Below are 26702 nucleotides of genomic sequence, written 5' to 3' on the forward strand. Positions count from 1 at the left end.
CCTGCGCCCCCGGCCGGCGCTTCCCCAGCACAGCTGGAGCCCGGGAGGGGAAGCGCCCAGCCGGGGGCGCAGGGTCTGGGGGCTGCCCAGCAAACTGTGAAGCCGGTAGCGCTCGGGCAGCCCTTTTCGCGTGGCTGGGAGTGGGGGGGAGGAGGGGGCGGAGTTAGGGCAGGGTTGGGGCAGGGTTGGGGTGGAGAAATGGGCGGGGCCAGGGCCCTGTGGAGGGTCCTCTTTTTTTATTTGTTACATATGGTAACCCTACCTAAAGCGGAGCACCCACAAAGAAGAACCAGACCTTTCCTTTTGCCTTTGGCTTTCTCAGCCTACCTCTCTCCCCGAAGCCTGCGGGGGCACCAGCCACAACGCCTCATGACGGGAAGCAGTATCAAAGGGAAAAACTCCCCAGAAGTCAAACACAGCCCTGGGACGCAGCTGGGCATTAGCCAGACATCTCATGGAGCCCAATAACCAGAGATTTGAAATGGGAGTATGGAATTTCCCTCAGTAAAGCAGCAGGGAGAACTGGAATGTTCTAGAAGGAAGAACCACAGCAGATAACTAAATGGTGGAGTCAATCTAGAGGTTGTAACTGAACCAAATGGTAAGATGCTTGTACATGGTCAAATTAGATTGGTGCAATCTGTGGCCCTGATTCAGCAAGCTCATCTGCATAGACAGAGCCCTGTGCTTGTGCAGAGCCCCGTGCTTGTGCAGAGCCCTATTAACTTAATCATAGTAAGAAATGGATTAATAAATTTCAGCATTAGAAATGCAGCAGGTTTCAGGAAAGGTCATCTTGGGAGAATACGACATGTAGCATCCAGCTCACAGATATGCCCACTGGCATATTCAAAATGAGGCTGGATGCTACAGGATGATGAACAAGCTAATTTAATAGGTATTTCCTCTCTCTAATTTCTATGCTCAGCAACCTTCCTCAGAAGCATAACCACAGATTTAAAATCTCGCAAGCAGTGCTACTTTGGTGCTAAACATTCTTAGAGTTTTTCAACCTTTCTGTTTCACAGGAGAGTGATTGTTATCAGTACAAACATTACTTCTGTCTGCATTTTCAAACAACTCCTTTACAAACGATAGGAAATGCTACTCAAAAGTTGTCCATTTCTACTTCAGTACTCCATGAAAAATAAACAGCCAGAGCAGGAATACAAATTAAAAATCTTAATTTATTCTCCATTCATCTGTGCTGCAATTCCAGTGTTCTGCACATTAATAAATATACATTTTGTTAAAAAACCTCCAGTGTCTAACCTGCCATAAAGTTTTAACAAGTCATAAAAATAGGTTTTAATTTTTCTGTCATGAATACAACTGACACATTTACTGAAACAGTTCTGATTGAAATAAAAACTAACTACATCTCACTGGGGCAAAATATACATACACAGATGCAAAATGATCAACACAGGTTGTACACGGTATCTGAGCACACAGTCAAGTGTGACAGACACTTAAACATAAAAAACATTTTTCAATCAGAAAATTTCACGCAGTATGTTGCATAATTTTTTAAAGAGACAGTATCCTTTCCCCTTTCCAAAGGCCTCAAGTAGATTTAAAAATGCATAAGGATATAATAAAACCAATATTACTACAGTATATGCTTTTTTTTTTTGTTAATTTCCTGCATTTTATCCAGCCTGTCATATTGTTTCTGTTTATTCTCCCTCACATGCACATTCATACAAAGGAACAGCTAATAACTTCTCAAAATGGTCACTATGAAAAATTACTATAGTGTGAAATACATAACACTAAGAAAAGGTAGATAACAAATGTATCATTTTCACAAATGGAATTTTAAGGACTCATTTTGAGTCATATATTCAAGCCAAAAGGAATTGCTAACAGAAACATTTCCCTACATACTTATTGTGGACAACTATTTTGTAAACACTGTAAAAAGATGAGGTTGGCAGACACTACACGTTTCTTACACTTGTGAAAATATGTTTAGTGTGCATGAAACATGAAATTGTTTAATACTTGTGTTTGTATTGCAAAACAACAAGATAGCCAGGAATTTCCCAAACAGTTAAGAAATGAAACACAGATATCCTTAAAGACTCATGTTTCTGCTCCAATTGGCAAAATGCTGACTCAGAGTAAAAAATAAAAAGTAAAACAAAACAGTAAGCCTCACACAGTATTTGTGCAATGGTGGAACTGCACAAATGTGTCCTCAGAACAAGACTCTGGTTTGTTGTTTAGTAGGAAAAATGTGATGAAAAGCTAAGTCAAAAGGTGACTAGCATGTAAATTACACAAGCTTTATTTTAAATAGGGAAATACTGTAAACCAGAATTGATTTCTCTCCAAAAACTGTTTTGAAATCTTTGACTAGCTGAAGACACAATATCTTTTAGCTGGGAAATTCGATTTCTGTTCTTTTTAATGTAAACACCAATTAAAAAAATATGGGAGAATAGGCCAAAACACCTTAAAAACAAATGAACATTTTTGTTGGTTTTAGTAGAGGTTATCAAAAATACACACTGCATCCTTAAAATATTCCATAATCTGGAAACAGAAACCTATAAATTATATTTATAAATTTAGATTCAACCTTTTCACTGTAGAATTTTAAAAACTGCACTGCATTTTAGGGTGGCTTTGATGCAAACATCAGTTACATTATCAAATGCCAAATTCAAGTACAACTGTGCAATTTTTAATATAAAAAATAATCAAGAGCTCTTCCCATTGATTTCCTAGCATCAAATGAAGAATATCAGTATAAATGTAAAATATACAAAGGAACTTTTCCTTCTTTAGAGTCACCATACAAAATATATAAAATTATCTACAATTTTTTAATATTTATATATTTATATATAAAGGACATTTTTTTAAGACACTGTGTCCATCAAAGGCTGGTAAAGATGCTGGCATAGATATGGTAGGGCACTTGGTGTGATATTCTTCTCTCTAGAGTTCACGAAGCTGAATGGTTCACACTATAACAGAACAAGACCTCAGCAAGAGGCATCTTCTAGTGCTTTTCTTAAGGCTGATAATTTGACTTATTGTAGGTCCACTGTAGTAAACACAATTTGTTCTCCTTGTGTAAGTCATCAGAATGGGCTGCGCACATGAGCAGTTCCTGTAGCGTTGCTGTGACTCTGTCAACGCTTCTTATAATCATTCATCCATCATAATGAGTCCCTGTTATGTCTCCAGGCATTTTGGCACAGTTACATATTCACACAGCCATTGAATGTACCACGATGTAGCCTTATCATGCATGTCTTGGGTACTATGTTTCATGTATGAGCAGTCAGAAGTCTGCCATAATGTGTAACAGCAGAGGAAGCAGTACCATCCTCATCCTCGATATGGAGCATCTCCTGTGAAATCTGAGGTACCAAGGAAGTGACATCACAGCAAGTAGTCCCCAGGTGGAAAAGTCATCACTGTTTCCTGATGATTCAAATTGAAGTTTCATTACTGCCTCTGTTCATGAGAAGAAGTAACCATGCAGGCTTAGGGTTAAATAGAGACAGGCAAACAATTCCAAGTGAAACTACCTATTCCATTTTAGTAAATTACCATGCTTCACCAATGAAGTGCTTGCAGGGCAGAGGTCGTTCTTGTTACAAAGGACAAAATAAGGAAGAAGAAAGTTATTTACAGAAGATGCAGATAGAAATGCATGATGAGAGTGCATGTAATTGGTTAATGTCTAGAAGGAGGCGTGCATTTCATAAAGTACTGAAATCCTACACGGTGTTAGAAACTTTGCATTTCAAACAGACTCATGCCATAACTTATACATAAATGGTACAAAGATGTAACAGTATGTATATTTTCTTTAGCATTGTAGGCTGGCCAGCTATTCCCTATGAGTGAATACTACTACTGATAGCAGCAACTGGCTACTATTAGTGAGTAATACTTAGGCTTGTTGGCTAACTGGGGAACATTACAATAGCCAACTTCCAAAGATCAGAGGGTAGCTTTTCAGATGGAGCTTAGAGAAGTCTGTGTACCAGCTTAGAGTATGCGTACTGGAGCTGGTCACGATGTCATGGTTAAGGCTGTGTTAGAGATTTCCTTATGAAAAGAATTAGGATATTTATTTTTATTGCGGTACTTAAAGGAAAACTGAACACGTAAAGTAAAGTTTGGGTATAGAAGGAATGTATCGGTATGTCATTTTCATAATCTGAACTTCGGACATGTTACTAGACATGATTACTAATGAAACAATCATTCCATGAATACCCGTTTTAGGAAAGTGCTTGGGATTAAAATCTAGCTTTAGTTCATAATGGCAAATATATGCACGAATTTCAGCCTAACAGATTTACTTCTGTTAACCACATCTATGATATTTTTAAGGACTGTATTATTATATGTCACTGTTCTCCCCAGCTCTGTGGACTTCCCTAACAACTTGACTCATCTTCCCCCAGCACTGTTCCCTCGCCCCAGTCACGCCAAGCTCCTCATGCCTTTGACCCAAACTATCCACTCCTTTCCCTCACACTGCTCCCAGCCCTCCTGAGACCCAGTTCCTTGGGGCTCCTGCACCCTGACACTGCTCTTCAACTGCTCCCACTGCTCTCAGCCTTTCTGGCACCCTGATACTTAGAACCCACCCCCCACATCTCCTCACTCTCAACTCCCCAGAGCGCCCACTCTTTGACATCTTCCCCTTGTGCCAGTGGCCACAGACCTTCCTAGGTCTCCAGAGCTCCTACCCCCTTCCTCCCACTGCATGCAGCCCTCCACGCTCCCAGCACTCCCACTTCCCTCCCTCCCACTGGGACCATCCCTCCTTATCTTCCTGGAGTTCCTGTCCTACTCTGCCTCCTGGTACCCCCAACTCCCTGGGGCTCCTGCCGTCGACTTTCTACCCTGTCTGCACTAGACTCCCCATAGCCTTGGTCTTCAACACTGGCCCTCTCTGCTCCCTAGAGCATCTGCTCAGCATGCACCTTCTCCACTCTCTCACTGCTCCTAACCATTCCTGACTCCCAGTCCTGTCCTGGGTGACCAAAGCATCTGCTCCATAGCATCTCACGTCCCTTCTCATGCCTCCACATTTCCCATTCCCCACGCTCAAAAGACCCTGCTCCGTGGAATCTCCCTTTCTCCACTACCTCACCAGACCTCCCACCCTGCTTAACCCTCCCTTTCCTTCCCCCCACTACAACTGGCCCTCCCAACCCTCCAGTCCCCCACAACTCCACAACACCGCCTCTTCCTCCTCCACCAATGCCCCAGTCCTCTGACCGCTTCCTCTCTGCCACCAGTCCTCCAAGCTCACTGACTGCCTGCAGCCCCAGCCCCTGACCGCTTCCTGCCACCCCCTACTGCCCTAGCCATCCTGGCCTTTTTAATTTGAGGCTGCTTGAGAGGTGTTTTTTCATGTCTGTGGTTGAGGGCAAAGAGAGGGTTGCTTTAGTCTAGAGTATGTGTTCAGTTGTAATATGTTCTATTTAGTGAGAAGCCAAGAAGCCTTTGGGCATGGGGCGCTGTATAAATAAGAAGTTATCACAGTCATTGTCCCAAGTCTTTAATCCAGTAGCCCAGAAAATCTAAAAAATGAGACGGAGCAGCCTCGTGTGGAAGTGAACTCGAGGTAAGGAAGAGAAAGGAGCAGAAGGCAGAAGCCAGTGATTGTGGGAAGACAGTCTCAAACTGGCACTTACTCAGAATCTGAGGTCTCAGCATTCACTGTTCCCACATGAACATTCATGGCCATTCCATTGAGCTGATCTCTAGACTGTTCCCTCCGTGGATTTTTTATTGTCACCCCAGTGTCAGAGGGTGAACGAACCCCATCATTTGTCCCTAAGGAAGCAGTCCTGGATGAGATAGTGGTTTGATTATAATCCGATAACTTTTCCCGTAGTCGATTCTTCATATTCTTATCCATCAGAGGGGGAGGGTAGGTGACTTTATTTTTCAAGATGCCTGGTATAGAAAGAAAGGAGGATCAGAAGTTTTAATCAGGTTGGTAATTTTATTTAATCAAACTGAACAAATGCAAAAGCATCATTTACCCTTTATTAGCAGATTGTTTCAAGTTTGCCACCATTATTCCATGTTAAAATAAAAAGGTTAGACCCATACAAAAACAGTCCCTACAGCTACTGCCCCTCCACAGACCTCTCTGGTTACACAGACTGAAGCCAATTTGAAGGGTATTATGCCCCTACAGAGCAACCATATTCCACCAAAACATGAATGGTGCTGATGGCCAAGCCTGCCCACGCCTGCCCCTGCCCAAGTTTTGCTGCAGATTGCTAGAGAAGCCATTAGGCTGAAGGGAATGAAGGGGAAACCTGGCAAATTCCCCACTTTCCTAATGTGGCAATAGAATCCTTCAGCTTGGATCATAGAATCTACAAAACATTTCACTTAGTCTCTCACTTGTTTCTAATGCACTGGGTTGGCTGAGTTACCTTTCCTCTGTTCCGGGTGCTGGTTATTCTGCTGTTGTAGAGGTTTGTTCTCTTTCTGCTGCCCTTCATTCTCAGTTTCTTGAGGTGCTTCATTGCTGTGGTTCACTTGATTTTCCCTATGAAGCTCTACATTGACCTTTGTCTCCACTTTCAGTTTCTGCTTCCCACCTGGATCCTCCCCATCGCTTGTTGTTATGCACTCTGTGGGCCAATAGGGTTTCACATGATTGGATATAGAATCAACTGCAATGCAAAAAAACACATTGGTTCGAAAACCACCCTTCGACAAAACTTGAGGTTCTTCCCTCCAGTCCTGCTCAACTAGTCCTATTCTCTGCAATAGTTTCAGTGGAACAGTCATTTGCAGCAGACCATTTCTAAAGATTAGCTAGTCCAACCTGCTGCTGGAGGGCTCTAACCTGCCAGTTAAATACAGTCCTAGTTGAGGGCAGTGTGCTGGTACATTGCCCCAGGTGGAGCTCTGGGAGGAATTCTGTTTCCCCAAGGCAGATCTTTTTCCTGGAGCTCCGTGTTATAGAGCGGGGAGCAGCAGCAGCATACTCGTCATCCCTTATGTGCCTGAGTAGTTCTGCTGGCCGATACACATGTATCTGGAGCATGGCCCTGCGTTCTCCTCTCTGCCCTTTGAGATGTCTTGCCCCCTTGGACTTAAATGGAGGGAGCAACCCCTATGCTTGAGGGAGCACAGGAACAGCAATTGGGCTGCACTGCTGGCCAGCAGTGCCTAGGGAGTGGGAGCACATCCCCTTGCACCCTCCTTCATTGTCCAGCAGTGGAGCACAATCAGGTCCTTAAACAGGAATGGCTTTATACTGTTCTTTCCAGAAGATTAACCTTTCCGTGAAGGAATCTTATAATTGTGCATTCCTTTGAAAAGAAAAAGGAGATATCTCATGCAGTATTAGAGCAGTATGTTTCCTAGGAACCCAGAAGTTGCCCTGTATGCCTGAGGCTAATAAAAGAAAACGCTGGGATACCAAGCTAAATGGAAAATTCACATTGCTGCACAAATGCTGTGATGGAAGCACCTACCATTGTCAAGGTATAATTATAAAGAACTGAATTTAAAGCCATCATCATCAATTCAGCCATAAGCCTAGTTGCTACAGTAATGAATGGATTTGTAGAAAACACTCTCTAACCCAAAATTTGCTCCAAGGCTGGGTTGAGTTTCAATCACATCAGTTTACATTTGTGGGAAAACTGTAGCAATTTTGGTTGAAGTTTACTTTGCGTTTGTTTGAATGTAAAAATCAAAAGGGAACTGCAAACGTGTATAGGATGAAACAAGGGAAAGTGTGAATGAACACCAGAAAGCCAAAACCCACTGAGTTTTGTCTGACCGTACCAGTCTCTCTCAGCATAAGAACGAAACCTGTATCTTCAAAGAGTCATGGAGCGACACGGTGCACAGAATGTCCATGTGACTGATACCAAGTGTTAATTTCAAACCTTTCAGTTCCATGCCCTCCTCTGACCCCAGGAAATCTCCATTATTCTATTGTACGGGGAAGAAGTTGCAGGTGTTCCTTTTTTTCCCCAAACTGCCATGCTCTTTTATTGCCTCCTCTTCCTGTCCCCCCTCTGCTGATATTTAGATAGCTGTGTAGTGCCATTTCCAACCACATGTGTGGAGAGAAACAGCCCTGCAGGGGTCCCTGTTGCATTGGTACGCTAAGTAGCTGGTGCACACTTGCTCAAGTGTCCTTTGTTCTTGCATTCATTCACCACAGGGGACAAATCCTCTCAGCTTGGGGAAACGAGGATCTCGTGGATATCACCAACAATAAGAAAACAGGGCTTCAAAGCAGCTGTAGCTGTACACTATCCTGGTCAATTCCATGCATCCACTACTCAATTCATTTTATAATACGGGAAATAAATCTATTCCTTCAGCATGAGCAGCGGCTTTACCTTTAGGAGTGCTGTGGATTGGGCCACGCTCGTTGTTTTTGGATGTGGTTGTGTTCCATTTTTTCTCCGTTTCAATCCCATCTTCCTCACTCTCTGATGAATGGGAGGAAGCGTAAGAGCTGCTCTGTTCATCAAGAGACAACTCGCTGTCAGAATCAGAATCATGATCTGTCGAGGTGGAGGAGGCAAAAAACACAGGGATTAGAACCTGAAAGGCAGTCGTGCAAATCTACATGCCAAATGAATGGAGTGAAAGAAAACCACTGTAGGCTCCCAGTGATGGGCACTTTAGAATGCTTATGCCTACACAGCCCAGCCAGCCACATGAGAATAGATTATTAGTGTAGCAGTCTTTATCCGAGGAAATCAAGTGAAACAAAATTGCACAGTACAGCTAACTGGATAGGATACTTTAATGTTTTATATGGTTTAGTCTCCACTATTGTGGCTCCTGTAACTGTTGCTAAAGTTTAAATGTGTTTAAATGTGTGAGAAGAAGAGAGAGACTGAAGTTCATTAGTTGGCTAATTGCTATGTATACACAGTGGCTGGAGAGCACAATTCTCTGCTATTCAATGTGCAAAATAGTCATCCCGTGCCATCTTGGTCAAAGCAACACATACACCCTCCAACATAAAGCACCAAGAAGACCTAGGAACAGAAAACTGAAAAGTAGTAAAAGGCAGATACTTCCTCGAGCTTTCAACCAGTAAAAAATTTCCATCTGAAAAGCAAGGAAGAAAAGCTGTGCATAACTTTGTGAGAAAGGAAAGAGAATCCAGAAACAATCACACAATTCATGGCAACCTGCCATCAAATCAGAAATAGATCCTAATACAAAATAGGCACATGATATTTCTACTATGAAACCTTGTCCTAGATAAAGATACTCAATAACTATGGCAACACCTTTATATCTTGTTATGCCAGTACAGCTATTTAAACTGAGAGTGAAACAGAGTAAGGTGGAGAGGTTACTACCTTAATTATATGATCTTTTTGAAGAAAGTATCTTTATTAAGCTGAGAAGGAAGAAATGCACACATGGTTCTAAGCAATTTTCCAAAAAGCTCTTACCATTGGATTTTGATGGATTCCTATGAAAAATGGAGGAATCTGCTTCTGTCTGACCTGCCCTTGCTTGGCTTGAGGACCCACTGAGCTTCTGAGCAGCCTCATCCCTAAAATATGGGGGAGTAACATTTTTGGTCAACATGCTATTCTTAGTGACAAGACAGAAATACAGAGACCATTCTAAATCTCCATTATGCACTGTCAAATGTAACATTTTAACAAGCAAGCTGTACAGGACTAATAGCACAAATACTTATAGTATTTCATTTTAATTATAGTTTGAACTGCCCACTAAAGTTGCATGCAAATGAGAAATACATAAAGGAAGATGCAAAGATAACAACTGCATAAAGAGAATTGCTATGACACAGGACAAGTAGCATTTGAACCAAAACATTAGTTGGTTTTTGTTAGTTTTTTTTCTCACAAAAGCAATGAGAAGGGAAAAATAAAGGCCTGAAAGCCATGCACCCACCACCCGATTACCTGAGAATGTAAGCAAGGTAGCTATTGTGGCTCTTGGCTGACCTGATGGTGCTCTCTAGGGAGACTGTGGATTCACCAATATTTGTGCGATACACATTTGGCTCCTCTATATATGTGTTGTTACAGTTCAGAGATCGCTGAGGAAAAAAATAGTAGTAGTGAATGATAACAAATAAACAAATATCTCTCCTTCAGCTGCTCCCGGAATGGCTATACAGCAGAAGAACATCTAAGTACATGAACCCCAAGATTTCACACTTTTAGTTGGAACTGCTTCCCCCCATTGCAATCAATGTCTCTCAGCTCCCAAGCATCACAGTTTGAGTGGCCTGAGCACAGGACTGGGAATGAGAAACTCCAGAGTTATAATCCCAGCTCTGACACAGGCTTCTTCCCTGGCCACAGACAAGTCACATAGCCCCTGATTTTCAGAAGTGCACCACAAACTCAGCTCCCATTGACATTCTTTTCTATTTTTATAAGTTCTTATACACGCTCATTACTGCAGTATTGAGCACCTTCCAGCAGTGCATTAAGCAATGTGACTAACATCTGTCGTGTGTTATTTAATCTCTTTCTCATCCTCTCCCCAGCAGGAGAATTCTGCGTGCAGTGGAGTGGTTTGGTTTAGTAGGCAGGTTGGTTATTTATGTATATGCTGTTCGGTGTTTATTAGAGAAGGCAGATTTAAGAAGTGCACCTGCCTTTTGAAGGGGAAGGTGGTGAGGTCTGTGATAATCCTTAGCGTATGTGGGAGTTTGTCTCAGTCTCAGACCAGCCACTGAGAAAGCTCAGTCATCGGTCCAGACAAGCTTTACCCTGACTGTAGAGTTTTCTTGTGCCTGAGGAACATAGTAGTTGACCACGGTCCTTATCCTGGAGATTCAGGTGATCATCTAAATATTGTGGGCCCAAGCCAATGAGCACGTTGGTGATACGGACCATGAGCTTAAACTTTACTTGATATTCAATGAGAAGCCAGTGTAGGAAGCAGAGGACATGTATGGTGTGTTTGCAGTAGCCTGTGTTGCACTGCAATGTTCTATCCTTGTTGGAATTTCCTAGGTGCTGAAGCTTTCTGCCCAGGTATAACACATTACTTTAGTCCGGCCAAGAGGTGATGAAGGCATGAATAAATGAGGCCACGTCTTCATCTGCCAAGATGGTAAGTCTCCTAGCCAACTGGAGATGGTAGAAAGCATTACTAGCGGGTGCTTTTATGGGAGAACTTAATGTCAGCATGGAATCCAAGAATACCCCCAAACTATGAACTGAATTGACCAATTGTGGGTGTGTACTGTCAATCAAAGGAGCCCATACTGTGGCTGCAAACTACTCAGAGTGCTTTCTTCTGCCCATCAGCATCACCTCTGTGTTGCTGCGGTCCTGTTTAAACCTACTGTTCTTTATCTATGAGCTGATCTCGTCCAAGCACTGGCAATCTTGGTGGTAGGGTATGATCATAGGTAGTGAAGGATAAGCAGAGTTGAGTGTCATCTGTATATTGAGTCCATGTCATCTCACTAGTTCACCTAATGGCTGCATGTAAATGTTGAGTAGGCAGGAGAGAGAAGTGATCCTTGTTGGGACTCCACATGAAAGGGGGTCTAGTGGCAGAGGTAAAGTTTTCCATTAACCCTCTTTGGGGGCAACTGTGACTGCTCAACACTTTTGAGAATCAGGTATTTAATCTCCCTGCCTCAGTTTCTCACTGGTATAATGAAGATAATAAAAGCTGCCTCCCAGGGTACTAAGTAACGGTCTTATAAGTAGGAACATGAAAAGTGCCAAGCAATAATTACCCAGAACAAATCTTTACATATTACCTTATGGGGGAAACTGTAAACAAGAATCTTTTTATGAACAAGGAATTGCTTTTACTTTCTTGAAAATATGTGCAATACAATTTCAGTGGCAGCTAGCTATTCTACTTAACAACTTTCAACTGCCACTTATACAAGTTAACATTATTACAAACTGGGCAGAAAACTGCTGATAAATAATCAGTTTAGAATAAAATGAATAACCACAGTTAACAGACACTACCTTTACTTTCAACTTTGTGAGAATAAAAAAAGAAGTTCTTAGTAAAAAGCCAGGCCACTAGCATTTGCACAAAAAGTCTTGTGCAAATAGCTAATAGCTTCATGATGCTCCGTTTTACTTGAAGAAAATAATTTCCTGCTCCCAAAAGTTTTCATTTCTGTTTTAAAATGAAAAGGCTTTTAGTGAATCACTCAAAGCAGGGAGAAAGAATTAATTTTGTTATGGACAAGTTAGTTAAAATTATATGTATGTGTGGCTGACAATTATAAACAAGAAAATGTTTTTCCAAGATGGTGTCTTACGGTTAATAATGTAGCTCTTGTTGTAGTAGAGTCATCTGGAAGGGGTTTCTTTCCAGTTAACGTGTTCTTCAAGTGCTTCCTGACTTCTTTATTAAAAACGCAGTGGAAGAAGAAAATGAAGAGCCCCTGGGTTGTTAGACACAGAGAGAAAAATAATCTAAGATAAATGCATGACTTATTACTGTTGGACTGAAAATACAACTGGAAATTAGTGAACAGCCTTTTTCAAACCAGCTCTTAATTCCAACAAATGGTACATGCTTTTAATGGCAATGACTGACCACCACAGCATTAAACACTTGCTGTCCTTAGTGAATTGATAATGGTCAATCCCTCAGGGATTCATGCTTTGCCACCAGCTACTTGTATTACCACAAAAAGACTGGGAAAACACAAACACAATTTTCCTCTGAGAGCTGCATGGTGCATCTCAGAGGATGGTTGTTAGCACCCTTGTAGTTTGGGAGGGAAACATTCTATTCAAATGTGCCCAAGAGAGTTCAGGTCCCTTGTTGAATGGTTCAGGACACTGCAGGATGCTTTTGTGTTGTACCAACATTAATATTTTGGGGTTTGCACACTGGGTATGGGTCCAAATCCTGACAGGTACATTGGAACCCATCAAAATATCATAGCCAGCAGTGAAACCTTGGGAATGGCAGAAGTGGGCCACTTTTGTGCTAGATCCCCTTAAAAACACTGGAGAGAGAGAGAGAGAGCACGCGCTCTACAAACCCTCTAAAACAGGAGCTGCGGAGGAGTGTTAAGGGTGGGGCTAGGACCATGTGCTAACAGGTGTATGTTCCTCTGAGCCAGCAGTCACCCCTACATTCAGCCTCTTTGAAGGTTACTCATACTCCTGGCAGGAACACTGTAATCTAGGGGCTGCTTATGTAGCATGTGTGTGTTTGTTTGGGGGTCATTCGGTGCAGCTGCCAAATCTGTTATTTATTTAGGTTGCAGGTGTACTACTTTGAACTCATCACTCATGAAGTTACAGCAGCACCAAGATGCCTGCATTTCATGATTTCAGACAAATCAATTGAGGTAGATTAATATTAAGATTAAGGCGTGATCTCTCTAAGCATTCAATCAAATTAGTCCTATCTGACATTAGCTCATTGGGATTACTCATTAATGAAATTCACATAAATATATCTTTAAAAAAAAAAAAAAAGTTCAAAGGCGGCAATGATGTGAAACATTATGTACCACTTTGACTCTCCAGGCAAGGTAAGAGGAAAATTCCAGTCTCTTATTTTCTTCCCTCTGAACTTATGTTGTATTAAACATCCTTTTACTTGAGATTTTTTGTTCAGGCTTGTGAAAGATTTACATCTCTAATAACTGAATTTATTTCCTTACAGACCAGTTGCAACACAGGCCGTGGCACTGTCAGCATCCCCTATGCTGGCCCACTGATGTGCCTCCACCCTGAGCTGAAGGAACCACCTTGAGAGGAAAGTGGGGAGTTTTATTTTTTAACCCACTCAATCCATGATCTCTTTACTGAGCCTGACAACCAGGGGACCCCATTTCTGATGATGGTTTTTATATTGTGGATGCCTGTCCATTAATTCATTTCACACACGCCAACAAGATGCAAGCGACTTTTGGTCACTACCATCATGGGCCACATTCAAACTAGTGATCGGATTCTGAATCCCATTACTATCTCCTCATCAGGTCCCTATTAATCAGCTGGGGGGTGTGCTATGACCTTCAACCTGTTAACAGCTTCTCTAACACAGATGAAAGTCATCTCCTCCATTTGTCTTTCCTACGGTAAATTCAATTGTAAGCTGTCCCCATGGGATGGAAAACCACAACTTCTTGTTACTGCTAGCAAGAACGCCAGTGTTAATACAGAAGAGACGATAACTAGAGTTTATTTGACAGTCTCAGGCAGGAGGTTGTGTCTGAGGTAAACCATTTCCTTTTATTAGTGGTGAAATTGCCCACCATGAATTCCACTAGCAGTACATCTGGAACCACTGAGAGAACAGAAAGCTCCATTTATTGAAGGGTCTGATTATCTCAAAGGGGGAGATTAAGGGGGTGGAAACTGCACCTAGGATCTTCCATCTTCTTCAATTAGAAACTCAGTTTTAAAAGGTAGTTGCCCTGGTTTGATATTGGATTTAATGGATTTTCCCTGTTAATGGAGCATCACTGCAGGGAGATGGCTGTTCAATATGCAGCATGTTCTAGATCTGAAGAGATACATTAACTTAATGTTATATAACTTACTTGTAAGCAGCTGAAGATGGCAAAGAGATAATGGAATGTCATGACATCACTGTTCACTGCCATCAACCCCAGTAACCATGTGGCACTGATCAGCAGCAGGAGGAGGAAAGCAGTTCGCAGCACGGAGCTAACATAAACACACAAAGTCACTTGCATTAAGGCAGAAAAATAATAAAATAATATAATCTAACACCCTATGAGCCAGCTACAATTCTTAATGCACTTTGTTCATTCACTATACAGGGCACAGGTCCTGGCTTGGAGAGGCAGCATGGCCCAGTGAACTGTTTATGGGTCTAGGTGACAGAAATGCCAGAGCTTTAATCCTGGCTCTGTCAATGACTCACTGTGCTCTTGCACAAGTCATTTCATCTTTTGGTACCTCAGTTTCACTATCTGTAAAACTGGGCTAATAATGCCTGCTGATGTTCCTCCCTGGGTTACTGGTGTTAATTAGTTAATGTCTGTGAAGCACTTTGACAAATAAAGTGATCAATAAGCACCAAGTTATAATTATCACTCCTGGCACAGACAGACAGTTCCTGGATCCACAACTTGCTGCAGAAAGGAGGAATTGAGGCTGGAGCTGCCTGGCTCCTACACAATCTTAGCTCTGAAGTTTGGTGAGTGATTCCTAGAACTTCTTTCAAACCTTAGAACATTCAAACAAACATGTTAGAAGTCCACTTTCCTTGACATTCTGCTGTTTGTTTACTTCTTGAATTTCTTCTCCATGGACAATAAAATCAGTAGAGTCTATTTTAGTTCTGTTTGTCAGTTTCACTTTCAGGTTCTCCTATCTGAGCACAATGTTGCAAGGTTTGGATTGCAGATACTCCGGGAAGTATTTATTTGTTTAAAAATACTATTTTCACATACATTTAAAAAAACGCATGGGGATAGTTCTATTGGTAAAGTCTTGTTTTTATAGAATATAGATTCTGGGATAAATATGACCCTCCATTATAGTCAATTAGACTCTCATCACTTAAGGAGATTAAAAAACAAACAGAGCAAACAATCACTTTTTTCTTATTGTTTCTAAAACTGCCCACCAGTCCATGTGTTCAAGGAACAGATAGTGGATGCCTTGGGAAATCTCATATAGCTTATTAATTTGAAAAATGGGGCTGTCTAGCCACTAGCTAATCACATTATAGTTCACAGGTAAATTACAAGCTTCAGGCACAACATGACTTAAATGGAAACAGTCTATCACAGAGCCAGGAAACTCAGCGAGTTTCAGCATGTGGAATTTCTGACTCAGCCCATCTCAAATGGCAGTGAGGAGAACATATCCTTCTGTGGATTGGGATGGACATGTTGCCTCAAAAGACCTTTGCCAAGACAGCAGCAGGAAAGAGCACTCCTGGAGGCAAACCTCTGAATCTGATGGTGCGTGAGGAAGAAAGGGAGAGCTCTCTGGGCCTCATGTCTACATTGCCACACGTGCCTCTGAGGAGTCTGCCAACACTTAGCTCAAAACCTCCTCAGGGAGATGTATTTTGTGATGGGGAACTTCACGGAAGATAATGCTGAGAAAATTTGTGGTAGATTGGAACGATGCCATGTGGAGTTGCCAATCCCTAAACTTTTCCCCTTCAATGCCTTGCTATAACCCCACCAAAGGTGCAGAGCCCCTGGTCCATGGAGGGGTTTCTACAGAGCCCAGGAGTGGGGGAAAGGGAGAAAGGATGGCACACTGGCTCAGCCTCTTTTGCTCAGCACATACTTCCCCTGTTTGTACAGCATCCAGCCAGGGCTGGCTCCAGGCACCAGCATAACAAGCAGGTGCTTGGGGCGGCCAAGGGAGAGGGGCGGCACCTGTGGCAATTCGGAGGTGGCAGGTCCCTCACTCCCTCTAGGAGTGAAGGACCTGCTGCTGAACTGCCGCCGCCGATCGCGGCTTTTCCCCCCCCCCCCCAATTGCTGCCGCCGATCGCCAATCATGATCGCGGCTTTTTTTTTTTGCTTGGGGCGGCAGAAATGCTGGAGCCGGCCCTGCATCCAGCTTCTTTCCCCACCCTCTACAGTTCTTTTTAGAGAGGACATGATCTGTCCCTTTATTATTCCTGGTCAGGGATCTTCTCATCAGTTTTTGAGCCTCAACTGCAAACTTACATGACTCCAGTTCTTTCAAATGAGCGTTGTCTTCGTCTGCATGATGCTTTCACTGCTAGTATGAAGATGACTGTGTTGATCTGAAAGGGAAATGTAAATAACACAAAGTAGATCTTTCTTCCTGAATTTGTCAGAGCCTGTCTATCACAGAGACAATGGAATTTTTTTAACATCAAAAGTCTTCAGTGCCAAGAGCTTTTCTCTTGTAGTTAGGAGTTTTTTCATATTTCCAAATTGACCAAGCTTTGAGCCAATGTCCATTAGCAACCTTCTTGGGATGCTATGCTACTGAGTTTGCATTAATACAAATCTGGTAAGACAGCCCTAAACAATGAGCTTAAATGAAACTCTCATCAGGGGGTAGGAAAAAGCAGAAAACATGGGCCTGACCATGTAACCATTACTTATACAATCAGTCCTTTCTCATTCAAGTACTGATTTCAATGGGAGTACTCATGTAAACTGCACTTACTTTCACAAGGGATGCTAGATTGGATACAATAGTTTCACATTTAAATAAGATTATGAATAGATAGCGATCAAACAAAAATAAAAAACCAGTCAGCGCAAGATGCAAACTCCACAGTACTTACGACCACAACGATCACAATAGGGCCTGCAAAACTCCAAATAAGGGTATCATGAACAGAAAGCCAGCAGAAGTCAGGGTTCCCATAGCCCTGTGGGTCCAGACCCACAGCAAGACCTAAATCACAAAACAGAAAGAAAAGGATAACAGGGAAAATTACTGATGACCACTGTAGGATCAGGATGTTTATGCCATGCCTAATCAATCACAAGGTTTTAGAATCAATCCGAGTGATGAACAACGATAACATGGTTAATATGAAATTCCAGAAATAGAAAACTACACATACACTTTTCCAAAGTCTAAATGTAAAACCAATCATCATTCCATATTAAATACTACTCCAAATTCTTCCGCTGACCAATACAAAGTTGGACCATATAAAACCTATATTAAATGTGTTTGCCACAATAATTCAGTTTCAATTAATTTTATATAGCAGGATTAATAGATAGTAACAAAGCCTTTAGGGTGAGAGACATTTTGCGGAATTTCAATAAGTCGGTGCCCCATAATGACATACATAATTATTTCTTTTATAAACCAAACAGAGATGAAAGTCTCAACCTAAGAGATCCTCCTTTTGCAGAGGCTTGAAACCAAATATTGTAGTTTCATGGGTAAGTAAAACAATTCCTTCTTTTCTTAAAAAAACTTAAGTGAATTTAGTGCTTATGACAAAAACTGGAATGAGAGCTCTAGAAAATGGAGACATTTTTCCACAGAACAGGTTACAGCCTGGGCAGAAGCAGCATAATCTACTTCAATCCTGGCCTGGGGGAGCCATCTCTAAGACAGTCCCTATGCCCATACAGTCCTTAGTCTCTTTACTCACAGCACCTACAGTGATGCCAAATATGGTGGTAGATTTTGCGATGTTGACACCTGTCCATGTAGAAATGGCTGAGACCATCGACTTATTTCATGTACAGCGCTGCACAGCTATTCCTTCTTAAAGATGCAGAAATTTATACCAGATTTTATAAGGGAAATGACTACTGCATATTATATTATTTGGGAGTCAGGAAGATGGTAACTGCAATAGCTTTAGGTCCTGATTCAACAAGGCATTTAAGCATGATAACCTCATTCACTTATATGGGAGCACTTGTGCACCTAGTCCAATACATGCATAAATACTTTACTGAAAGGGGCCTTAATGCTTTGATGAAAAGGCACTGAGTAGGGCAGAGGGAAGGTAGCTGCATTTCACCCTGCCCATTTAAAGCTTGGCCTAAAGCCAACGTTCACATCTGGTACAGGCCTTCTAGTCTATGAAAATTCATCTGTGGCTGTTTGGCAAAGGGATATTGGATCTGTTTCCTTTGAAGTATGGAATTGAGATGGGACTGCCTCCTCTCCCTTTCACTATGATTGGTTCTTGCACCACAGTCTTTAGCAGTCACCATCCAGGAAGAATTAGCCATAAATGATTAAAGGATCATAACATATTTTATACTGCTGTAATTCTGCAGACACAGACTCAACGCTCAGGACTCAATCCTGCCATTAGTGGGGCTTTAACCAAAATTTGGCCAAACATCTGGCTCTAAGATTATAGTAAAAGTTATTTCACTTTCCAAATCCCATCCTATAATCCTTTATTAAATGAATGGGCAAGCTTTGGCTCTCTCAGGTAAACCATTCAACTACTACTGAAATCAATGATAAGTTAAAAGGGTACATCATCTGAGGGTAGGATTGAACCCATAGAATTTAATACAGGTGGCACAGAATCTTTCTTAAAATTTCTCAGTTCGATTCAGTAATATTCAGCTGGCATGACAAAGGTTGCCATAGTATCTACAGAACCCTCCAGCCCAGCCCACAAAGTCTCTCTGTGCACTGTGCTTCCCTTCCACCTATGCAGCAGAACTGCTCTAATATATATATTAGGGCTGTCAATTAATTGCAGTTAACTCACGCGATCAACTAAAAAAAATGAATCGCGATTAAAAAAATTATAAAATATATATAAAATAGCACTGTAGATGTTCAGGCTCAGGCTGGAGCCTGAGCTCTGAGATCCCATGAGGATGGAGGGTCCCAGAACCTGGGCTCCAGCCGTGCCTGAACATCTACATTGCAACTGTATAGCCCTGCAGCCCAAGCCCAAGTCACCTGACCTGGGCCAGCCACAGCTGTTCTATCGCAGTGTAGACATAACCTTAGTCTACCAGCATAGGACGAGCAAAATCTCTCTAAGCTACAGAGAAAGGAATTACAATACAGACAATGTTACTTCTGAGTGCTTTCAATAAATCTTGATTTAATCTGAATTCAAATACGTTTATACCATTGTAAACATCAGAAAATTACTTTAATTAGGGCAAGCAGCATTCATTGCGCTGATTTGTCAAGTTCAGTCTGATGTCTTCATGTTTGCTGGTGGTTATTGCCCTGATTCAGGAAAGCACTTAAGCACGTGGTTAACTTTAAGTCCCACTGATTTCAATAGACGTTAAGCACATGCTTTAATGCTGTCCTGAATAGTGAGGGAAGGGAAAGGAATGGTGTTGTTTTGGCTTTTCAGCATTGTCGACCTTCTTCCCCTACCTGTTATAATAGCAGGAATCCCCCAACCAACGACATAGTAGAACCTCATATGTCCAAAATTGATGTTCCTCACTTCAGTCAGCATGCGGTATATGTGGAGCTGTTCTACGAACATCCAGGCAAAGGTGCTCATGTAGAAGTAGTGCAGCAGGATGGCTATCACAGTGCACACAAACTGGGGATGGAAAAAGAACATTGAGATTACAGCTGCTCCTGCCGAATCAACCACCCACGCAACACACACAAGACTGGATATTCACTAGATGCTAAAGAAAATATGAATAAGTCTTTGGAAAAAAAAACTGTACATTAAAATTTATTTAATTCTTTTGTCATAGTATTAAGAGCTTTAGAAAAGTGATTTTGTAAGCCTTTATTTTTAGATTGTGTGGCCTGCATGTGGTCTGACTGTTGAGAATTACATATTTCAATCTAAAATTCTTTCAGTTATTAAACCCCCACCTCTAGGACTCTTTTCTGAAGTCAATTTCTGTGTGTATATTTGCTATACATTTGATGGCTTGGGCCATTCTAACACACTCACCTTGTGCTGTGTGCAACACAACAATTTAACAAGAAAAAAAAAAGTTACCTTTCCGTAACTGGTTTCTTCAAGATGTGTTGCTCATGTCCATTCCACAATAGGCGTGTGTGCTCGCCGGATGCACCGGTGCCGACCCTTAGCAATACCCGTAGGGGGGGGAGTGCCCCCCGCGACTCCTGGAGTGGCGCTGCCATGGCGCAGCATAAGGGGCGCTGCACACTCCCCCACCCTCAGTTCCTTCTTGCCAGACAACTCTGACAGAGGGGAAGAAGGGCGGGATGTGGAATGGACATGAGCAACACATCTCGAAGAACACCAATTACGGAAAAGGTAACTGTCTTTTCTTCTTCGAGTGATTGCTCATGTGCATTCCACAATAGGTGATTCCAAGCTATATCTGTTGGAGGTGGGTAGTTCACAGACACTCGGGACAGAGCACTGCCCTGCTGAACCCGGCGTCCTCCCTGGTTTGGGAGATGATCGCATAATGCAAGGTGAACGTGTGAACCGATGACCATGTGGCAGCCCTACAGATGTCCTGAATAGGGACATGGGACAGAAAGGCAGCCGACGAGGCTTGTGCCTTGGTTGAGTGCACCCTCACAATCGGCAATGGGGGGACTCCCGCCAGGTCGTAACAAGTACAGATACACGAGATGATCCAGTTGGAGAGCCACTGAGTGGAGATCGGCTGGCCTCTCATGCGTTCAGCTGAGGCGATGAACAGTTGCGAAGACTTCCTGAACAGTTTTGTACGTTCCAGGTAAAAAGCCAGAGCCTGTCTTATATCCAGCATGTGGAGGCAGCGCTCCTCACTGGACGTGTGGCGTTTTGGACAGAGCATCGGCAGGAAAATGTCTTGGCCCATATGGTAGGCGGAAACCATCTTAGGGAGGAACGAAGGATGTGGTTGAAGCTGGACCTTATCCTTATGGAACACCGTGCACGGGGGTTCGGAGGTCAGGGCCATCACAGGGGAGGCTACCACCAGTTCGGGCATAGTGAGGACTTTGTCCATCCTGTCTCTGGACTGGGAGAATACCGAGGCCAACCAGAGCTGGAGGGGCCGCATCCTGAGTCTGGCGGGACGAACCATGTACGTGCATGCCAACATATGACCCAGGAGTTGGAGGCACGCTCTGGCTGTGGTCACGGGGAACCTTGTGACTGTGTTGATGCACTCCCTCAGGGTTTCGAATCTGTCTGGTGGGAGGGAGGCTCTGGCCGACGTTGCGTCCAGAATTGCCCCAATGAACTCTATGCGCTGCACCGCAACTAACGTGGACTTGGCGTTGTTTACCAACAGGCCCAGCATGTCACATGTGGACAGGAGGAGTGATACAGGATCCTGTACCTGCGACCTGGAACTGCCCTTGACCAGCCAGTCGTCGAGGTAGGGAAAAATCTGGACCACCTGACATCTGAGGTAGGCCGCTATCACAGACATGCACTTTGTGAATACTCTGGGAGCTGTGAACAGGCCAAACGGGAGGACAGTGAACTGGTAGTGTTCCTGCCCAACCATGAAATGGAGGAAACGCCTGTGTCCTTCGAATATATGAATGTAAAGTACATGTCCTGTAGATCAAGGGCGGCGTACCAGTCCCTGGGATCCAGGGAGGGGATGATGAAGGCCAGAGAGACCATGCGAAATTGAGCTTTACCATGTATTGGTTCAGGACTCGCAGGTCCAGGATGGGCCTGAGCCCCCCTTTGGCCTTTGGGATAAGAAAATAGGTACTCAAGTACCCCTTGAGTCTGAACTTCGCTGGCACCACATCCACCGCTCCTAAGACAAGGAGCTGCCTCACCTTCTGCTTGAGTAGGCTCTCGTGAGAGGGGTCCCTGAAGAGGGACAGTGATGGAGGGTGGGTGGTTGGGGGGTTGAAGTAAACTGGAGGGTGTAGCCCCAGGAGACGGTGTTGAGCCCATCGGTCTGAGGTCAGCCGCGACCACTTTGGGAGAAAAGCACACAACCAGTTGGAGAAGGGAAATTTTATTGCAGGTGGATCCCTGGTATGAACTGGTAAGTCGCCCCTGGGCATCCCGTCAACACTGGCACTTACCCACTTGCTTACCCTTAGAGGGCCCAGCCTGGGGCACAGGCCAGGATTGCCTTTGCGGGCGCTTTTTATAGTCCCTTGACTTTTTATAAGGGGGCTCATATCTAGAGTTGGTGGCCTGACTGGGAGCCTGCTGCAGTTTGAACTTGGTCCTGGCCAGGGCCAGGACATAGAGGCCAAGGGTCTCTTTAATGTCGTGTGAGACTCCTTCAGACTATGTAACTTCATGTCTGTTTGTTCCGCAAACAGGGCCTTGCCATCGAACAGAAGACCCTGTAAGGAGTCCTGTGCCTCGCTGGACAACCCAGACAGCAGGAGTCATGATGCTCTCCTCATGGACAACACAGAGGCCGTAGATCTTGCAGCCGTATCCGCAGCGTCCGAGGCTGCCTGAAGGGCCGCCCTGGTGACAGCCGTGCCTTCCTCAACCGGAGCCTTGAACTCTTTTTTGTCATTCTCCTGGAGGGAGTCCGCAAATTTGGACAGGGAGCCCCACAAATTGAAATCGTATCTACCCAGCAGGGCTTGGTGATTCACCACCCTAAGTTAGAAGCTTGAGGACGAATAAATCTTTCTACCGAATAGATCTAGTCTCGAGCCCCTTATTTGTAGGAGTAGGAGTGGGTTGACCTTGCTGCTCCCTATGGTTGACCAACTCGACCACTAGAGAGTTGGGGCAGGGTGGGTATACAGGTATTCATGTCCGTTGGCAGGCACAAAATATTTCCATTCTGCTCTTAGAGATAGGGGGTAAGGAAGCCAAGGTTTGCCAAAAGGCATTCGAGATATTTGCCACCCCTTCATGGAGTTGGAGAGGCACCCTGGTCGGTGCCGAAGCCGAGAGGACGTCTGCGGGTTCCTCCACCTCCTCAGCTTGTAGGTTGAGGCTTGATGCCACTCTTTTCAACAGCTCTTGGTAGGCTTTTGTGTCCTCATGAGGGACAGAGTAGGGGCCGTGATCACCTCATCCAGGGAGGATGAGGATGGGGATGCAGTACTCTGTGTCCCCTCCGGTGCCGCAGGTCCCACCACTTTGTTCTCTTCTGAATGCGGGACCAGGGATGAATGCTCCACCAACTCCTTTCTGGGAGGCCGAGTAATGGAGGCTGACAGTCTCTCCAAGGCTCCAGCCACTGAGCAAGCCACCGCCGGGGGCTATGTTGCGGCCCACGGGGCCCATTGGTACCATGGCACTGGTCAAGGAGCCCGGTGCCACTGCACCCGATGTGGCACTGGCGGAGCGGGCTGTCCAGCCTGATTAGCCTGGCCCATCGACTGACGACTGCGAAGGGAGGCCGAGCTGGCATACGATCGACCTCTATCCCGGGATTGGGATGAGTGGCGGCATCGGGAGTGATGTTGACCGTGACACTGTGATCCCAGCGTGGAGAGCGGGAGTGCCGGCGATCGATGCCTGGGGCTGCAGGAGCGGTGCCGCGGCGGGGACCTCGAGCAAGACGAACAACAGGAACGGCATCAATGCCTGGGGCTAAAGTAACTTCTCGGAGACAACGATCTCCGGTGCCATCTGTCCCGGTCTCCACAGGGCATGATCTCCTCGTGAGGTCTACGTTCCCTCGAGGCGAAGCGGTGCCTGGAACCCCTGCCATCGGTACCCAGCCAGACAACCTGGTGGGGGTCGACGGGGACCAGCGCAGGCTGCGCACGGGGCAGTCACTGAGTGGGGAATGGCATTGGGAACCTTCCCTCGACCGTGAGCGGTACCATCCAGGCAGCGACTGAGGGGGTCCGAGCGGTGGCTTGCCTCTGGACGGGGGAGCCGACGACAGTGGTGCTATCGGTACTGGCAGAGACATAATGTCTCGAGTTGCCTGCAGGGCCTCCGGCATGGAGGGCACCTGAATGTGGCCACTGGTGTCCAGGGAGGCCGGCTCGGAGTGGGCCGGGCTACTCTGCTCAACTTGAGTCAGAGGCCGCGAGGCTGATGGGGACCAAGAGCTGCCCAACGCCGGTCTACTCTCTCCCCCAGTCTTGCTCCGGTGCCTTGGCGGGAGAAGACCTGTTTTTTGCCTTTTTTGACTGTCCCGTGGATGGGGAGCGGTGCCGACTGGTGGATGGCACCATTGGGTCGCCATGCACCAATGCTGTGGTGCTCGGTACCGACTCGGAGCGGCGCAGCGGTGTCGGGGTTAGGGCCGACTCTATCAAAATGGCTCAGAGCTGAATGTCCCGCTCTTTCTTGGTCCGAGGTTTGAAGGGTCTGCTAATCTTGCAGCAATTGCTGAGGTTGGTTTCCCCCAGATAGCAGAAACAGTCCGTGTGCGGATCACTCATGGGCATAGGCCGTTTGCAAGTGTTGCACGACTTAAAGCCCGGGGCATGCCCCAACCCGGGCGCACTTAACTAATTCTAACTAAAACTACTTTTCTTTTCTTTTTTTAAACTACAGGCACTACTAACTATAAACTAACAGAGTCTAAGAGGGAAAACTACAGCACAGCTGGAGCAGAGCAGTTCCGAAGCACCTTCACTAGCGGCAAGAAGGAACTGAGGTGGGGGGAGTGCGCCATGGCGGTGCCACTCCAGGGGTCACTAGGGACGCTCCTCTACAGGTACTGCTAAGGGAAAAACTTCCGGCACCGGTGCACGTGGCAAGCACACACACCTATTGTGGAATGCAAATGAGCAATCACTCGAAGAACAGCATTTTTTGCAGAAGCAAGGCATGGAGTCTCCACTACTTTTAATAGTTTAAGTTTCACAAAACCAAGATGGAAACCAAGAGGCAAAAAGTTTCTTAGCAGGGCTGCTGTTTGCAACCTCTGACTTTTGGCTCCATTTCACACTCAGAGGGATCATATAGATCGTCCCCCTGACAATGTAACACATACACAATGGCAGAGTCAGATGGATTCAACAAAGCTGGCTTAGCTGCCACATGAACATAATCACAGATGGTACATTAGGGCTTTATGGGGCTGACTGATCCCTACCCTGAAGCCGATCTACAACTAAAAGCTCCCAAGACATCTACATAGGTTCTACATATACTTCCCTAATCACCGTAGGGCCTAAGAACCTTCTAATGGTGCCCTAAGAGATGTGGCTAACATCTGCCATGTGAAGTTTATTCTCTCTCACACCCTCTCCCCAGGGGGAGGATTGTGTGTGCAGTGGAGTGTTTTGTTTTGGTAGGGCTTTGTTATGGTTCTATTTTTTTTTAATGTGCATGCTGTTGTGTGTTTATACTAGAGCAGCCTAGGCTGAAGAAATGTGCCTTGCACAGGAGTGGAAGGTGATGAGGTTTGTGATGGTTCTGAGTCCCTGTGGGACTGGACCCTGAGAAAGCTCTGCCCCTGCACTAATGAGCTTTACCCATGCGATAGAAAGTTCCATTACGCCTGAGGAATGCAGTTATTGGCCACAGTCTTCATCCCAGATCCCAGTGCGATCTATGCACTTGTAAAAGTTAAGTCTCACCTCTCTCTGAGCACTGTCTTCTCAGTTAAAGGTACATAAGCTTAATAAGTAGAAGAAGGAAAAAATACCCCATGCAAGAGCCTGCACTAGATTAATGCACCACTAAAGAACCACTTAGCCCTAAGGTGAATTTGACGCAAAGGATCTTGGATACCATAGCTAATTTTCCAATGGTGTAACAACTGGGGTCTAAGCAGGCCTACCCCAATTGCAAAGTTAAATTTTTGGAAGGTGGGTGAAAGTTTATAGAATGAATAACAACTCACGGGGGAGGTCTAGGTTGGATATTAGGAAAAACTTTTTCACTAGAAGGGTGGTGAAGCCCTGGAATGGGTTACCTAGGGAAGTGGTGGAATCTCCTTCCTTAGAGGTTTTTAAGGCCAGGCTTGACAAAGCCCTGGCTGGGATGATTTAGTTGGGGATTGGTCCTGCTTTGAGCAGGGACTTGGACTAGATGACCTCCTGAGGTCCCATCCAACCCTGATATTCTATGATTCATAATGAATGCTGATAGAAAGGGTATTGTTAAGTATAAACTAAAAAGGGCCACTGATCTGACCCAATGACTATACTAAGGGTCATAGTTTGAAACTGAGATATTGGTAATTAGGTTAATTGGTGAGGTAGATAATGAGGAGATGGTCTATTCCACCCATCACACCCTTTTCTAACCCCTTAACAAAAAACTACAAAGAACATGGATGTTTGGGGGATTCCCTTGGGAGTGGCTAATAGGCTGCTGCTTCACTCCTGAGACTCCGCCCATTGTTGAGGAACCTCAAGGATCTTCGGAGACATCCAGACCCTCAACAGGGCAGTGAAGAAGCCTGACCATCACCAGCAATGACCACAGATTGATAC

At 44.5% G+C, this 26702-nt stretch overlaps 1 protein-coding gene across 4 annotated transcripts in view; it reads right to left on the reverse strand.

Moving 5' to 3' along the window:
- Nucleotides 1-1167: 1167 nt before the first annotated feature.
- Nucleotides 1168-26702, reverse strand: part of CELSR1 (cadherin EGF LAG seven-pass G-type receptor 1) — a 265428-nt gene continuing 239893 nt past the window's right edge. The window contains exons 25-35 of one of the 4 annotated variants that reach the window (XM_034767045.1): nt 19794-19968; nt 17242-17354; nt 16649-16728; nt 14528-14654; nt 12278-12403; nt 9930-10066; nt 9447-9550; nt 8370-8537; nt 6435-6635; nt 5679-5943; nt 1168-3474 (exon numbers count right to left, since the gene is read on the reverse strand). In XM_034767045.1, coding sequence (XP_034622936.1) covers nt 3450-3474; nt 5679-5943; nt 6435-6635; nt 8370-8537; nt 9447-9550; nt 9930-10066; nt 12278-12403; nt 14528-14654; nt 16649-16728; nt 17242-17354; nt 19794-19968 — 1521 coding nt within the window. In that variant the 3' untranslated portion in view covers nt 1168-3449. Of the gene's footprint in view, nt 3475-5678; nt 5944-6434; nt 6678-8369; nt 8538-9446; nt 9551-9929; nt 10067-12277; nt 12404-14527; nt 14655-16648; nt 16729-17241; nt 17355-19793; nt 19969-26702 lie in introns of all 4 variants that reach the window. The other 3 variants (XM_034767036.1, XM_034767029.1, XM_034767027.1) reach the window with 3 other exon arrangements.

This window comes from Trachemys scripta, chromosome 1 (genome assembly GCF_013100865.1).
Source record: "Trachemys scripta elegans isolate TJP31775 chromosome 1, CAS_Tse_1.0, whole genome shotgun sequence".
Lineage (NCBI taxonomy): Eukaryota > Metazoa > Chordata > Testudines > Emydidae > Trachemys > Trachemys scripta.